The following is a 14,620-nucleotide window of genomic DNA, read 5'->3' as shown; positions in this document are numbered from 1 at the left end:
TTTAGGGGAAAAAAAAATAGTCCTGTGATGGTGTTGCAGACTTGAAACTTTTTTATTGTAATCTAAAATAATCTGTGAAATGCTTTTAGTGTGTTAACAAGCTATTAGCATAAGATGCTTTTAAAATTTGGACAAATAGTTACAGTTACTATTCTGGGGTTTTATTTCTTCACAGAAGATGCTGAACAAAGTCAGCTTAGGACATGCAGCTCGTACTGTTTGTTACAGCCCAGAAGGTGATATGGTAGCTATTGGCATGAAAAATGGAGAATTTATTATTCTGCTTGTGACATCTCTAAAAATTTGGGGGAAAAAAAGGGACAGAAGATCAGCAATTCAAGATATCAGGTGAGAAAATATTATTCCTGGTGTATTGTAAGTATGCTAGAAATCTCCAATATTTTGGGTTTTTTTAAACACAACTCTGTGTTCTGAGGAACATTGCAATGATATTTCAAAGAGCTGGAATCAATAAGTGAATTGTGGAATTTGTGTTATTACACTGATACCAAGAATAAAAAGAAAGAGGAGTTACGTGGTGATAAGAGATAACATCGGTCAAAACAACTGGGGTGTGGACCCCAGTGAGGGGTGGCGTTCCCCAGGGGTGGGTGGGCACTGCTGGACACGGTGGTGGCAGCAGGGACAGTGGGATGGAGCCCTCAGCAGGTTTGCCAGTGACACCGAGGGTGTGGTGTGGGCCACGCACTCGAGGGAAGGGACACGTAGGGGGCAAAATGAGATCAGACACTTGGAGATGAAGGCTGCATTGTGAGAGATAATGGAAATGCCAGTCTGTCAGTTTGATCTTTGTTGTGTTTGTTTGACAGGAGTTAGAAATAAAATTTTGCTTTTGTTTCCTGAGTGGAGGAACAGACTGTGAGATAAATTAGTTGTAATCAGCTAAGGAAAGTTTTGGAGAGCAAAGTGCGATAGAAGAGAAATACAAGCGAAGTGAGACCTTGCAGGAGAGCTGTGCTGGGAGTTAGGTGGTTTCTGGAGTTGGAAAGCTGTCCCAGGGTATGTTTCAGAGAGAACAAATAAAGAAACTTCCCCAGTAACACAGAATTGGCCATGAGGGATTTCAGCTCAGGCAGCTACTGAGTTTCAAGACTGGCAAGGAAAACTGGAAGAAAGAAACCAGTGTGCAAAGATACATTGGGGAAACAGAAGGTTTGATTTGCATCTTTTTTATTCAGTACATTTCATCTAGAAGTTCTGTCTTTTCTTCAGTTAGAGCACTTTAGTTTTCCAGTCTTTAACCTTGTAAGTATAGCATAAGGGAGTCAGTGTCATCAGGGGGATGTCACAAGTTGTTAGACCATGAGAGGGTCATGAAATCAGATAATGAACAGAGTTATTCAAGAGATGTTACCAGTTCACTTATATGTGTAATCTGTACCAAAATTATTGCCACCTTCTGCTGGATATTCATTCCCTGAAAATTTAATTTCAAAAGTTATTTTGCTTAGCAGACTGAATACTCTGCCTCCCTTCTCTTCTGGATAGCAGATACCTGAAATGCAAATTTCTGTACTTCTCAAATATTATAATCTGTTGTAAGTGCCAACCTTTGTTCATTAAACCCTTTTATCTGTTCAGGTTTAGCCCAGATTCTCGTTACCTAGCAGTTGGGTCCAGTGAGAACGCAGTGGATTTTTATGATCTGACTTTGGGTCCCACACTAAATCGAATCAGCTATTGCAAGGATATCCCAAGTTTTGTGATCCAGATGGACTTCTCTGCTGATAGCTCTTATCTCCAGGTATCAGTCATTAATTGTTCAAGGTACTGAATGGAAAACATAGTCATGACACATACTCTGCAAGTATTCTCCTTTGACAACTTCTAAGTTTTGTAGCTAAGGTTGGAATATGTTGCTGTCATTAGACTTTGTTGTAATGGTAAGTGGATGCCTTTAGTTTAGAATAGTTTTCCTGGAGATCAAATACAGAAAATAAGCAAAGAAATGAGAGACAGATTTCAAATCTCCTTTGATGTGTCTCCCTGCCTTTTTACCTCTGAGGCTGATGGGCTATCTTAAAAGAGAAGGGTGTACTGTCTGTCATTCTGCAGGGCCTGGGGATCTATGAATTCTTTGTCTCTCTGACCAGCATGATGGGATATTACATGTCTTTTTGGTGCTAGACTTTGTGGAGCAGCACCAAAATGATGGTGTTGCAACTTCCAACAATGGGAGGGCTGAAGATGTTTCTTAAAATAAAAATAAAGTAAATACAGTATACTTCCTATATTTTATTTGCACCTGAAAGGAGAAATAAACTTCTCTCATTATCAAATCAATATTTACAGCCCAAGAGGAACACCTTTGTGTCAGTTCTAAAGATAGGGATTTATTTTGCCTTATGTGTATATAGTGACACACTAACACATACGTGCAGAATGTGAGTTGTTTCGGTTATTTTTTATTAATTAGACATTTAAATGTTAAGATTTCTTATGCTTTCTCACTGTTGCTTTATGCTTGTACAGATTTTTGAGAATTTTCAGCTCATTGACTAAGTTTTCTTGATAGTTGTTACTTTATGGAGTAAAAAGTAACTGCCACCAAAATGCTTTTCTAAGCCCTCTGGAATTATATTTTCATATTTTGATACAAGTTAATCTATTGTAAATTCTCTGTGGTCACCTCCAAAGGTCTCTACGGGGTCTTACAAAAGGCAAGTGTATGAAGTGCCTTCAGGAAAGCAGCTTGTGGACCAGGCTGTGATTGACAGAATAACATGGGCTACTTGGACAAGGTAAATGATTCATATATTTACACCTATTAAAACACCTGGAGCTTCCAGGAGAAGCACCTACTATTTAAAAGCATATTTAATCCCTTCAACTAGATATTCTCTGTTACCACACCCATCTGCTCTGGCAGCAGCTCCCCTGAACGCAGCGCAGCAAAAGCACTACAGTGGAGCAGGTTCCCTCAGTACACAGGGGCTGTTTGACCCCTGAGGAATCTGATAAAAACCCATCTCTCACATGTCCTTGTACTCACTGGGTATCTCTAGGTCCTTTGATACAACTCTAGCAGCCTCAGTATTTGTTTCATTGTGCTCTGCAAATTATCTGGAATAGTGCACTCTTTTTTCAAAACAGTAGTGAGAGTACAGGGCCAATTAAAACAGATCAAAACATGAAAAGACAATACACGACTAAGGTAATTCAGGTTTATTTACAGTACCACACTGATGGTATCTGTATAAGTTGTTATTAACATTTGCATATTAAAAATCATACAAAAGTACTTTTAAATACCTTAAAGTTACTGTATTTCTTTCAAGATATTACATGCAATAAAATACCATATTTTATTTTTATTTTGCAGTTAAATAATTTGTTTTCTGTCCTATGAAAATCTGGCTTTCTGTGCCCTTTTTTCAGTCTCTGTTGCCTGCTTTTAATTATTGTCTTCTAATTATCACCCTTAGACAAAAATTGAGAATAAATACTTGAAATTTTTCCACATTTGAGCCACTTTCAACAATAAGAATGCTGACTGCTGCAATACACAGCTAAGACTATAAGCTTTTAGAGGGCTCTGCAAGGCTCATTTTGCTAGATTTCTGATTTTTGTTTGGGTTATCAGTTTTTGTTACCTTTCTGAGACAAAACCAAGAAACTAGTATTTCCTGATCCAATTCAGTATGTCTGATGTAAATCATGCCTTTTTGCATGTACTGTACTGTGCCCTGAATTGTGGGGAAAGAATCACAGAAAAATTCCAAATCATTCACTTATTAACAAATGATAAATTTCTTGTTTCTGTGCATTCCTGGAAGTATGCATATACCTTGTAAGCAGAGCTGGGTAAAAGCTGTTTTACAAGGCTTTGCAAAAGAAGCTTTCTGGACTCTTAAAATAATTATGTTTTCAGGGCAGGGCAATTTTTCTCTCTCTGATTATAATGAAAATTCGTTATAATCTTCATTGGACTCAGATAAACTTTTCTTTAGATTGATATGAATACACTACAGAATCAATAGAACGTAGTTATATGCAATGGAGAATATACAATTTTTAATTTTCCAAAAGCTGAAGGTTATTCATCTAAGGCTTATGCTATGGTGTTCTATTTCTAATTGTCCTTTCTTTTTTTTGCAAATGCCTTACTGGATAATAGTAATACTATTGATTTCATCTCTGGTTCTCTCACATTGCTGTGGGCCAAATTATTTTGGGAATTGTATCACTGAATCAGTTTCAGGGGCAACTATGGAATGATTCAAAAATTAATTACAGAATAAAAGGTATATAAGGTGTGCATGTGTGAAAATAAAATGTAAACATTGCATTTTTATAGAACCAGTTAGAATATGAGATCTGCTTTCTATTACCTTACTCTGGTTTTTGCAATGGTTTTCAAAAGAATTTCTTGGTCTTCTGTTTCAGTGTTCTTGGGGATGAAGTAATTGGAATCTGGTCCAGGCATGCTGAAAAAGCTGATGTGAACTGTGCTTGTGTCTCTCACTCGGGAATCAATCTCGTAACAGGCGATGATTTTGGCATGGTCAAACTGTTTGACTTTCCATGTCCTGAAAAATTTGTAAGAGCTTATTTTTGCATGGTTACAACAACAAGTACTGTTGATATGAGGATATTTTCTTGTTTCTCTAGAAGACATATTATGGAAATATTTTCTTCTCTAAATTTGTAGCTTTTTAATATCTCCTTAGCTCCATAGTCTCATCACATGCTCCACCTCAGAGTTTTCCTGCTATTTTGTGCAGGAGCTCTTGCTGTAACCTCTTGTAGGTGTTGATATTGTCTGCCAGTCTGCTTTAGCATAGTGCCTGCCTTATGAAAAATCTCAAAGCCCTTAGTAATTTCCACATCTCTGATCCATCTGACAGATGAGGAAGATAGCTGGTGATTTTAGTTCTGTGTTTCTTCATGGATGAAGAGTTTACAGATTTTTCACTAATGCTGTTAAATTGTTTTACTGTTTTTTATAAATTCAATTTATAATTTTTTAAAATTTGTTTTCACTCTTAATTTTCAGGATTTGAGACTGCACAGGGTAAACTGCTCACACAATAATTGTTTTTCAGTGTCAGGAATTTTACACAAAACTTGGAAGTTAGTCATGTGACGAGATGTATTTAATATTATTGCATTAGCTTGAGCATTCTTTCCAATTTGCAAGTGCTCTCTTATTGGCTGACAGTTTAATCTGCATTGCAGCTCAATAGTAGTTCTCCTTCAGGAGATCTTTCACATTTGATAACCTATATAACTTTTGACCATTATAAATATGTGATGCAATAAAAAGGTAGAAAAAAACGTGCACGCCTTTTTTGATTTAGGAGGGTACAGAATATTTAGACTCTCTCATTCTGTTGTTTGGGTTTTTTTTCAGGCAAAACACAAACGATTTTTAGGTCACTCTGCCCACTTAACTAATATTCGATTCACAAGTGGAGACAGATACGTGGTCAGTGCTGGAGGGGATGACTGCAGGTAGGTGTTCTTGCCTTTACTGCCAGAATCTGCACACCACTGCACATGGACAGTCCACAGCAATAAAAAGCTCAGTCTCAGCATTCAGCCTTTTATCCATGTGCTTGCTTTCCTGTTCGTGCATAGAGAAAAACATATTTGTGGCAAAATGAATATCCCTAATGTTAATGAGAACAGCTAATATTTAATAAGTTAAAATGTTCACATGAATATTCAGAACTTAAGAACTTATAATCATGCTTTTAATGGGAATTACTTTTGGCTGTTTTAGACATTTCTTTTAACAACATTGTAGTCTTCTATATCTCATATTTAATATCTTTTTGAAAACACAGCTTATTTGTTTGGAAGTGTGTGCATATGCCTCATTGAGAGAGACATGGAGACTTGCAAAGAGGAAACTGCATGAAGTACCAGGCATGAAACACCCAGGATTGCAATGTGACATTCTACTGTGCCCTGCATGCGTAAGAAATGACCCAAGACACAGAGCAATCTGTCTCTGAAAGATGGGACCTGGAGTCTGCCAGAAGGATGGATGCACTGAGGCTGCTACTTTTGCTTCAGTGTCAGATAATCTGGGTTTATATTCCATTCACTGCCAGATGTTGAAAACAAAATATGAGGGTGAAAGGAAAAAGTGAATTGTTAATCAATGTACAGTTTCACAGCAAGTTCTTGGGGTTTTAATCAAGAGATGCTGTTCCTGACCTAGTGCTGTACATTGATCTATTTTCAGCATGAATGTTTTTCCTTTAAGTTTTGAGATCTAAATAGCATAGATAAAAAGAGTATTCCATATTTTATTACTGAGAGAGACCATATATTAACTCTTAAATATATAGTATTTTAATAAATGTTTAATTATTATAATAGAAATTATATTTCTATGACTGGTCAAAAGGAAATATCATATCTGACGAAGCAGAAAATAATAGAGTTGGTTCCTTATGACTGAAATATTTCTGTATTTAGAGGCCTGGGTCACAGTCATGTCTGGTGAAAGCCTTTGGATATGCATGATCTTCATGGCTAATTTAGTGTTTTTGTTGCACTTAAACATTAAATTAGTTCTATGAGCAAAAATAGATTTGCTCACTTTGCGAGTGCCTTGCCCACTACCTAAAAGTCTAACTCCAATTTTTGCCTTGTGAATAAAAGTATTCTCAGTGGAAGAGAGATTATTGCTGTGTTACTTGACTGGGCTGTGAGCCTCTCTGCTGGAAATGAGGACCAGGGTGAGGATTTTGTAGTCTTCTTGTTGATAAAGTTTGGGATGTCAGCAGTGGCAAAATAGAATTTCAGAGCAATATGAATTGATTTTATTTTCTCAGCATCATAGGGGAGATTCAGAGAGATTTTTCTGAGCATTATATTTTATACATTTGAACTTTTTAATAGAGTTAGGACTAGCTGGGAGATGTCTCTATTCAGATTTCTCTTCTGACTGTAAAAGATGTCCAATCATCTGCTTCTTTGAATGGACCTGCTGTCACCTCGAGCATTTATTCTATCCTGCAACTGATATTCTAAGTTGGAAAAACATTTCAGTGATAATAAAATCCTGAACAAAGCTGTGTTTTGGTTTCAAGTGAGGAAGGTTTCATCAGATGTTTGTCTAAATCATGCCATAGAGAAGCATTACATACAGTTAATTTTCATGGAATATAGCAGGGATCAAAAATCACTAATTATCAGCACTGCCGTCATTGTGGCATTCTTTCTTACACAGAAAGCTCTCTTTCTGTGTAAGCTAGCATTGCTTTGACAGTGGTACTTGTTTAGGTCAGTCAAGAGGCTTTGATATTTTTCATCTCTTGCATTTTCTTATGCCAGATGAAAAAGAGATATACCTCATCTCTTGTAGTCATCCTGTGTGCATGTTGGTTACCGAGGGAATGGGAGGGCTTGCAGGTAGAAGTGAAGGAGGAGAAAAGTTATAGAACCAAACTTTTGTGCTCTCCTTGTTATGTGTTATACAAAACTAGTTACCCAACTGTCTTAGATAATATATTTTATATATGAATCTATAATGAATATTTATTTTAAAGAAGTTGATATGAACTAAGCAGTTATCAGGTTTCTCAGCAGGATGGTTCTTAGCAAAGTCTTGCCAGTCATGCAGCTGCTATTCTACAGGAGCAAAAACTGAGGATTTGGTCATGAGTGTACAGGGAGGTTTTGGCAGTAATGTTTTTGAGTTTAGGTGAATTGCATTTGAGAATTGTGATTAGATCTGATGTATCTGATAACCTTGTTTCCTGTCTGTCTGTCATACATGAAAATTAGTCTCTGGTGTTTATATCTTCTCTTTACCAGAGAAATGGTTTGCAGTGTGCTCTTTTATGGCTGTGTTTCTATCCCTTATTAAATACATCTGTGCAGGACTTTCAGACTTGAAGTAAGATTTGTCCTGCCTCTATTTTACAGTTGCCTTTCATTGGATCAAGATGGATGACTTTTAAGAACTCACTTATAGTCTGTCCTACTCAGACTGCCAGATCAAAGTCCATATATTTCTGTCTCTGAGTTTTCCCACAAAATCCTAGGCTCTGTGAGCTCTTCTGTAAGCCTTCACCCAGTGAAGGAGGTATGTGGATCAAGAGGCTTTGTTCCTGGAATCCTTGTCACTGTTCCTCTTCTCTCCTCCTCCCTTCATGAATGCTGTGCCTCTCCACTGGTAATTTATCCATTGGTGCTTTTCCCTTGAGGAATCCCAAAGGCCACACCAGAGCTGAAGGATGAGCAAAAAGGAATGGGACTGGGCTGAGGGCTGCAGCCTCTGGGTCTCCCTGTTTCTTCACTCTCTTCCAAACCTCACTGCTACTGTAAAGGGCTGGGATGGGAGCTGGAAGCTGAGGAGCTCTTTAAAAACTAAACTGCCAGCATTGTTCCTCCTCCTGCAGCCTGTATTGGTAGCCAGTGTTTTTCCTGGTGAAACTGCTCTGTGGTTTGCCAGGTAAAAATGGGGGCAGCCAGCTGGGAATGGCCACAAATGTTGAGGAGAAGAGTGAGCAGAGCCCCAGTTGCAGTTTGGAGCATAACGTAGCTGTGATTCTCTGCTGAAGGGAAGAGCTGGCTGACAGCATGGTCCAAGCTGGCAGCTTTGTGGTGTTTTTGGTCTTTTTGTCTATGATGGTGCTTGCTACTGTGCCTCATTTGCTGTTTACATTAAATGCTACTGTAATAACTTGCTAATTGTTGCCACCCATGCTTGAAGCATGTATATGGGAACAGGCTGCCTGTCTGATAGGCAGTGAGACCTCGAGGCTGGATGCTCCACAGAGAAGTCAGAGGAGGACAGAAGCCTGTAGGATAGGTCAGGGAAGAAGCTGGAATGTGGAATGTGGAGGGAGTAGTGACAGCCTTTCATCTGGAAGCATGAGAGAGAATGGAGAGCAGGAGGGCTTTGCCTGAAGCTGGAGAAAACTTCTTCTGCACTAGGGAAGGGGAGGCAAAAGGTCTTTGTATAATTTAATCACTTATAGTGGATGATTTTTTACTGTAGCTTGTCTTTTTGGTTAGCAGCAAACATACATCTTTGGGATCTTAAGTCAGCAATACTTTTGGTAATAAAAAATATTAACTGGAGAACTGAGTAAAAATAAAATAAAATTTCACTTAATAAATATGCCCTGGAAAGCTAAAAAGCATACTTAGAAAACACATAATAAGGAAAATTCAGCTCCTAGGAGCAAGGAAATATAAAAATTAAACACATTTAGAACTGAAAGTTGCCATATTGTAGGAACGGAGGAACACAGTTCGGAATTAGGTCAGAGAGAGAAAATTAGCCAAATATGCAGAATAATTTAGACTTCAATCTTTTTTTTTTTTTTTTAATCTCAAGAAGGCAGTCAGCATATATTTTGCTAGGGAAAGCAAGAAATGCTGTGAAACTAAAGGATAGGATTTCAGAAAATGAAGGCTATTTTATCACTTGTTGACAGCTGAAGGAAAGCACCACTCACAGCAACTTCTGACTTTGCTCTGTGTCAGGGTATCAGTGTTAGCAAGATTCATTTCAGCATAACTGAACTTTCTACCAGTCAGGTTAATGCTAACCTGTACTTGTGCCATCAGAAAGCAGGTCCAGCAGGTGAGACCTCTCCTCAGTCTAAAACAAAATTAAAATAAAGGACTTGAGTACCAAGAGCAGGACTTTGACAGCATTCAGGAGTGGCTTAGTTTAAAACCATGATCCAATTCTCTCAGCTGCTGCCTGAAGCACCTGAGCCCCCCTGTTTGAGCTGCTGGTTTGCCAAGAGACCCCGCGCCCCTGAGCCTCCCGAGCACCAGCCCTGCAGCACCTCCCCTGCCTCCGGGTCCTGCTCGGAGCCCGGGCTGGATGTGCTGGGCAAGGTGTAAGTGTCACAAGAAAGGACCTTGGCTTCAAATACAGCATTTAATTGGGTAAGGTGACACGTTCCCTGTTTCATTATCAGTGTCAGAGATGTGACCAGCCTTAATCCTGAAAGTGTTTTTTTAAAACATTCCGTTAACATAAGCTATAGAGAGATGTCATCTTGTCAATGTTTTGGACCAAGTGGAGCATTCTGTAGACTCTACAGAAGGGGAAAACTACAAATCACAGAATGAATTGCCACATCAGTGATGTAAACACCTGTAGTTGCATTGCATTTGTATGCTTTTTTGTTCTGACTAGTTTTTTATGCTTCCTTGCAATCGGCTCTGTTTTTCTAAAATTTTTAGCAGCATTTGATTTGTCCTCATGTGGATAGATCCATGTGCTTGCCAAAGCCTGCTGTCATTCTTCACACCATGCACTGTTTGGTGGTTACACCAAGCCCATTTATTTTGTTGGCCCTGGCTTCTGCTCTTCAATTGACTTTGACTTCAGACTTAAACTCTACATATCTCCTTTTAGAAATACAAATTGCGTTGTTTTAGGTGTCTAATATGCATAACAGCTGTAATAGGTTTCCTTGCCAAAATAATTTGCATCTAAGAAGTACTAGGTGGTTTTCTTAGTCTATTTGATGCTAGAACAGGTAAACACTTACTATACTTTTCTCAGTTTACTATCAGCAAACCAGTCAAAACCTTGATACCTTGATCTGTTTTTTTGTTAACTGTAAGATCAGCAACCCAATCCAATCACTACTTCTTTGGAAAGGAAGTGGGGGAAAAGCATGGAATGTGTGTTCTCAACCCCTCTTATTTAAAACAAGACAAAAAAAGGCATAAGGTCTCAGCACAATGACAGTAGGCAATTCTAATTTCCTCTACTTTTTGGAATTATGGAACATAGGGTAGAAGAAGCAGTAACTGGAAACCAGTAAACAAACATGGAGAAAAGGCAGAAGAAAGGAAAGCAGAGAAGGGACCACTCAGAAATAGTCTAAGGCAAGATGAAAGAACTGACATGTGTGGTGGTGAGTGACAAACATCTTTTAAGTGGGAAGCATTCAGTGGCTGCTTGGGACATGTAAGGGCTGGAAAGCAGCACAGTGCTCAAGGAAAGGCTGCAGGCAACTTTGGTTGCTCTGTGTTTGGGAAGATGCAGCCACTCCCACTCACTGTCTCCACTCCTGTACCTGTGGGACACCTGTTTAGAGCTGAGGTGCAGCAGCAAAGAGCAGGTTACCCACAGCTGCAGTGGATGCAGTGGAACAAAGAAAGTGCTATTAAGAGAGAAGTGTTCTGTAGTACTGAGAGCTCAGGCAAAAGAGTTGAAGGATGTATTTTAAAAGGCTACTTATCTTTCCACCTAAACCAAACACAGATTGTTTTAATGAGCCTCTTCTGAAAATGGTCTTCAAACAAAAAATATTAAACCAAAGAAAATATTATACTTCAGAAAACTCTTCTTAACCAAGCTGTCACAATTACTGCCTCTCATTTATCTCCTATTCAGCAGTTCTTGATTCTGTTCCCACATTCACAATATTTAAGATGACAGACATGAAAGCTGTGGGCTCATGCATTCAGCCTAAGGTGTGACAGCCAGAGGAATCTGCAGACGGTGGTTCAGATCCTACTTGAGTCAAATTTTCCTTCAGTGGTTCCAAGCCAGGGCCTTCAAATATATAGGAAGTCAGGTGAATGTAATTAGACCCAACAAATACATCTGAGTATATAAATCAGTATATATCAAAGAAATAAATCAGCATAAAGTTCTTGATTTTATCCCATAGTAAAGAATTACTAAGAAAGGAAATAATTATGGTAAACTTTATGTAAAAAACAGTCCAAACTCATTATAGGTGCTGATTAGACAACTGGACTTATACTTTCAGCAATTCTTTGGAAGAAACATAAAATTTTTGCATGAATAGCAGGACTGATCCATCTCCAATTGCAAGAGGACAGTTTAATTTGGGACGTGAGAGGCAGGATGTTCCTATTGCTTGGTATGTTTGGATTTCTCTTCCAGAAGCCAAACTAGGTGTTTCCTTAGATTCTATTGCTGTTTGTGGGATACCTTCAAGACCCTACAAAGTGATTCACTTAGTTTGGGCACTGATTTCTTGTGAGAGCTCATTGAAAAAGAGAAAGGAACCAAAACCTCAAATGTTTTTTGTTTTTTAATGATATCCCCCGAAGTATTGTCCTGTTTGTTCCAGTGATGAGAAGTTCTGAATGACTCACACTGTTTGTAAAGGAAAGCAGGTTGTATCCACTCAGCTACTAAGTGGCACCCACATTATGGGTGTGTTAAACCAGAGGATTAAGGCCAGTTGTGCTTTATCAGTTTTCTAGGATGAAGGGACAATAGCCACTGTCCCATTGTGTGTGGTGCTGCAGAGCTCATAAAGCTGGTGCTGCCTTCAGCTGCTCTCAGTGGGGCTGAGAAAGAAGACGAGGCCATAAAAATAAAATGGAAATTATTGCAACAAGTGTTGTATTGGTGAGTTCTGAAAAAGGGCTGTAGTAGAGGGGTATTTTAGTTTCAGACCTCTGCAGGATTGTAAGCATTTAGGGCAAAGACATGTTTATGTAATACCCTCCATTATTCCTTCAATAGCTTTGGCTCTTACTACTCTGCCTCCTTCCCACAGAAGTCTCTGTCCCAACTCCCTCCTCCCAGCCACCAAAGTTTATTTTTCCAATGTAGTGGCTGAGAGGGCCAACATTAACCACAGATTTGCTGTTACTGTGGTCATTTGTAATGACCAAAGCCAATCCCAAGCATGCTGTTGCTGAAAATTAATTTTCTATTAACTGAATTGTAAATTCTTGAGACTGAGGAGGTGGGGGGTGGATCTTTCCATGCAATGGAGCTGGAAGTGGTACAGCCATAACACCATGATCATGATTTTTTCAACCATCAGTTGCACCCAGAATATGTGTGACACTGTATTATTTTGGAATCCAGTAAATATCCTTCTAAAGGAACTCCAGGCATGAACACAGACACACACTGCATGAACTAAAAATGGTTTCTTGTATTTTTGTGAGATATTGGTGCTGCTGGGTAGTACTTTACACATTTCTGGTCTGTTTTTCCTTTTCTTGCTACTATGTACCCTGATGTTGTGATTTCAGGTGCAAAATAGCTTGGTTGTTTTTTTTTTTCTTAGCAGTTTATGGTAATTAGCTTAATTTCTGCTTTTCAGTTCAATTATAGGTATACAGAATAAAGTAATGGAGAAGCTGCATTACTGATTTGTGAAGCAAGCTAAGGCATTTTAAATGTAAAATTCCATATTAGAATACACTCAAGCCCAAAATGATAACTTAAAAATGTAACAAACTAACGAAATGCATCAGAACCATTTCCCTTTTTTTAAAAAAATGCAGTTTTAGCTTTGTAGCTTGGTTTGTTACCGTTTGTAGTAGAGTAATAGCTTTTCTCATGCTGAACACTGCAATTGGTGACAGCCCAGCACAGCAGTGGAAATGCAGCAATGGAGATGGTCCCGGTCTTCTGCTGCCCTTACAAATTCTTGTCTCCTCATCTCACATGGAAAATAGCTTCATAGTGGCAGCTATTTCTGCAAGGGACAGCTAATGAAGGCACGGGGAAATTCTGTAGAAAAATAATGTTCTTTGCAGTCTTTCCTCTGGAAACTCATTCCAGCAGTGCTCTGTGCAACACCAGAGTGCATCCTCTCCTCTCCTCTCCTCTTCTCTCCAGCCCCCTGTCAGGTCACCTTATAAAAATATTTTACTGTAGTTCTTTAAGCTTAAAATGCAGTTGTCTGTTCAGATTTGTTATTTCATTATGGAGTGTGTCAGATAATCCCTCTTGCTTTAACAAGAAAAAAAAAAAAAGAAAAAAAAAAAAAAGTATTTTAAACTAGTCCAAAGGTATGGTCATATATTATATGGATCATGGATTTAAGTGTACTCCATTTTGGTTTCCACCATGAACATCTAATTCCTGTAACAGTGTTGTATGTTTATTTAAAGTATATATATATATATAAATTAAATGTCAGATTTTTGCATTAATTAAGATTTTTTAAATTTGAATATGAACTTTGAGTACTTTATTTAAAAAAATATTAAAAATACTTTTCCTGAAGTGTTAAGTTTCAGAATTCAAGACTATATTTGTCAAATTTAAGTTTAAAATATGTAGCTATCATTGTTTTCTGATATTGAATGTAAATATTTGTAAAAAGAAATTCTTTTGTATATTTTTGTGAAAATGTAGTTCCCCAAAATATATAAAAAAGATTTAATAAAAAAGTGCATTTATGTTACTGTTCAACACTTTGCCAATTTTAATATATTTAACTGTATTTATGGGCATGTATGTGCATTATTTTTTTGTCATATAAGTCACAGGAACTTTCTTGAAGGAGAAAACCACGGTGTGCTCAGAAGGAAAAAATAATTCCTTAGAAGTTCAGCGGTACTTTCTTTCTTCTGGATATAAATTGAAACATCTCAGAGTATCTATTTTCAAGTGAAGTGGCAATTCATAGGCTTTTTAAGTGGAAAGCATTATCAGTAATTCTTTAATTGTTTTGGCTTATGAAGCTTCTTGTTTCTCTTGTCTTTTTGTCCCCATTTTAGAAAGTAGGACTGTGGCAACCACTGCACTGGAACAAAACCCGAAAGACAAAGCATATGCTTTGTGCCTGTGCTGGGGTGGAGAGCTTAGTCCCTGGGTGCTGGGACAGCAGTGCAGCCAAGGGCACTGTACCAAACACTTGGACAAAAAGTAGTTCCA

The 14,620-nt window shown here is 38.1% G+C and overlaps 1 protein-coding gene across 5 annotated transcripts in view; it reads left to right on the top strand.

Moving 5' to 3' along the window:
* EML5 (EMAP like 5) overlaps nucleotides 1–14,155 on the top strand; it is a 102,234-nt gene extending 88,079 nt beyond the window's left edge. For 4 of the 5 annotated variants that reach the window (XM_072930327.1, XM_030274823.4, XM_030274822.4 and 1 more), the window contains 6 exons: nucleotides 176–348; nucleotides 1,603–1,765; nucleotides 2,659–2,762; nucleotides 4,408–4,561; nucleotides 5,375–5,475; nucleotides 5,811–14,155. In XM_072930327.1, the coding sequence (XP_072786428.1) occupies nucleotides 176–348; nucleotides 1,603–1,765; nucleotides 2,659–2,762; nucleotides 4,408–4,561; nucleotides 5,375–5,475; nucleotides 5,811–5,847 (732 nt within the window). In that variant the 3' untranslated portion in view covers nucleotides 5,848–14,155. The remainder of the gene's footprint in view (nucleotides 1–175; nucleotides 349–1,602; nucleotides 1,766–2,658; nucleotides 2,763–4,407; nucleotides 4,562–5,374; nucleotides 5,476–5,810) is intronic. The other variant, XM_072930326.1, reaches the window with a different exon arrangement.
* The last annotated feature ends 465 nt before the right edge of the window (nucleotides 14,156–14,620 follow it).

This window comes from Taeniopygia guttata, chromosome 5 (genome assembly GCF_048771995.1).
Source record: "Taeniopygia guttata chromosome 5, bTaeGut7.mat, whole genome shotgun sequence".
Lineage (NCBI taxonomy): Eukaryota > Metazoa > Chordata > Aves > Passeriformes > Estrildidae > Taeniopygia > Taeniopygia guttata.
Note: the sequence above shows the minus strand (reverse complement) of the source record. Positions and strands in the feature narration are given on the sequence as shown.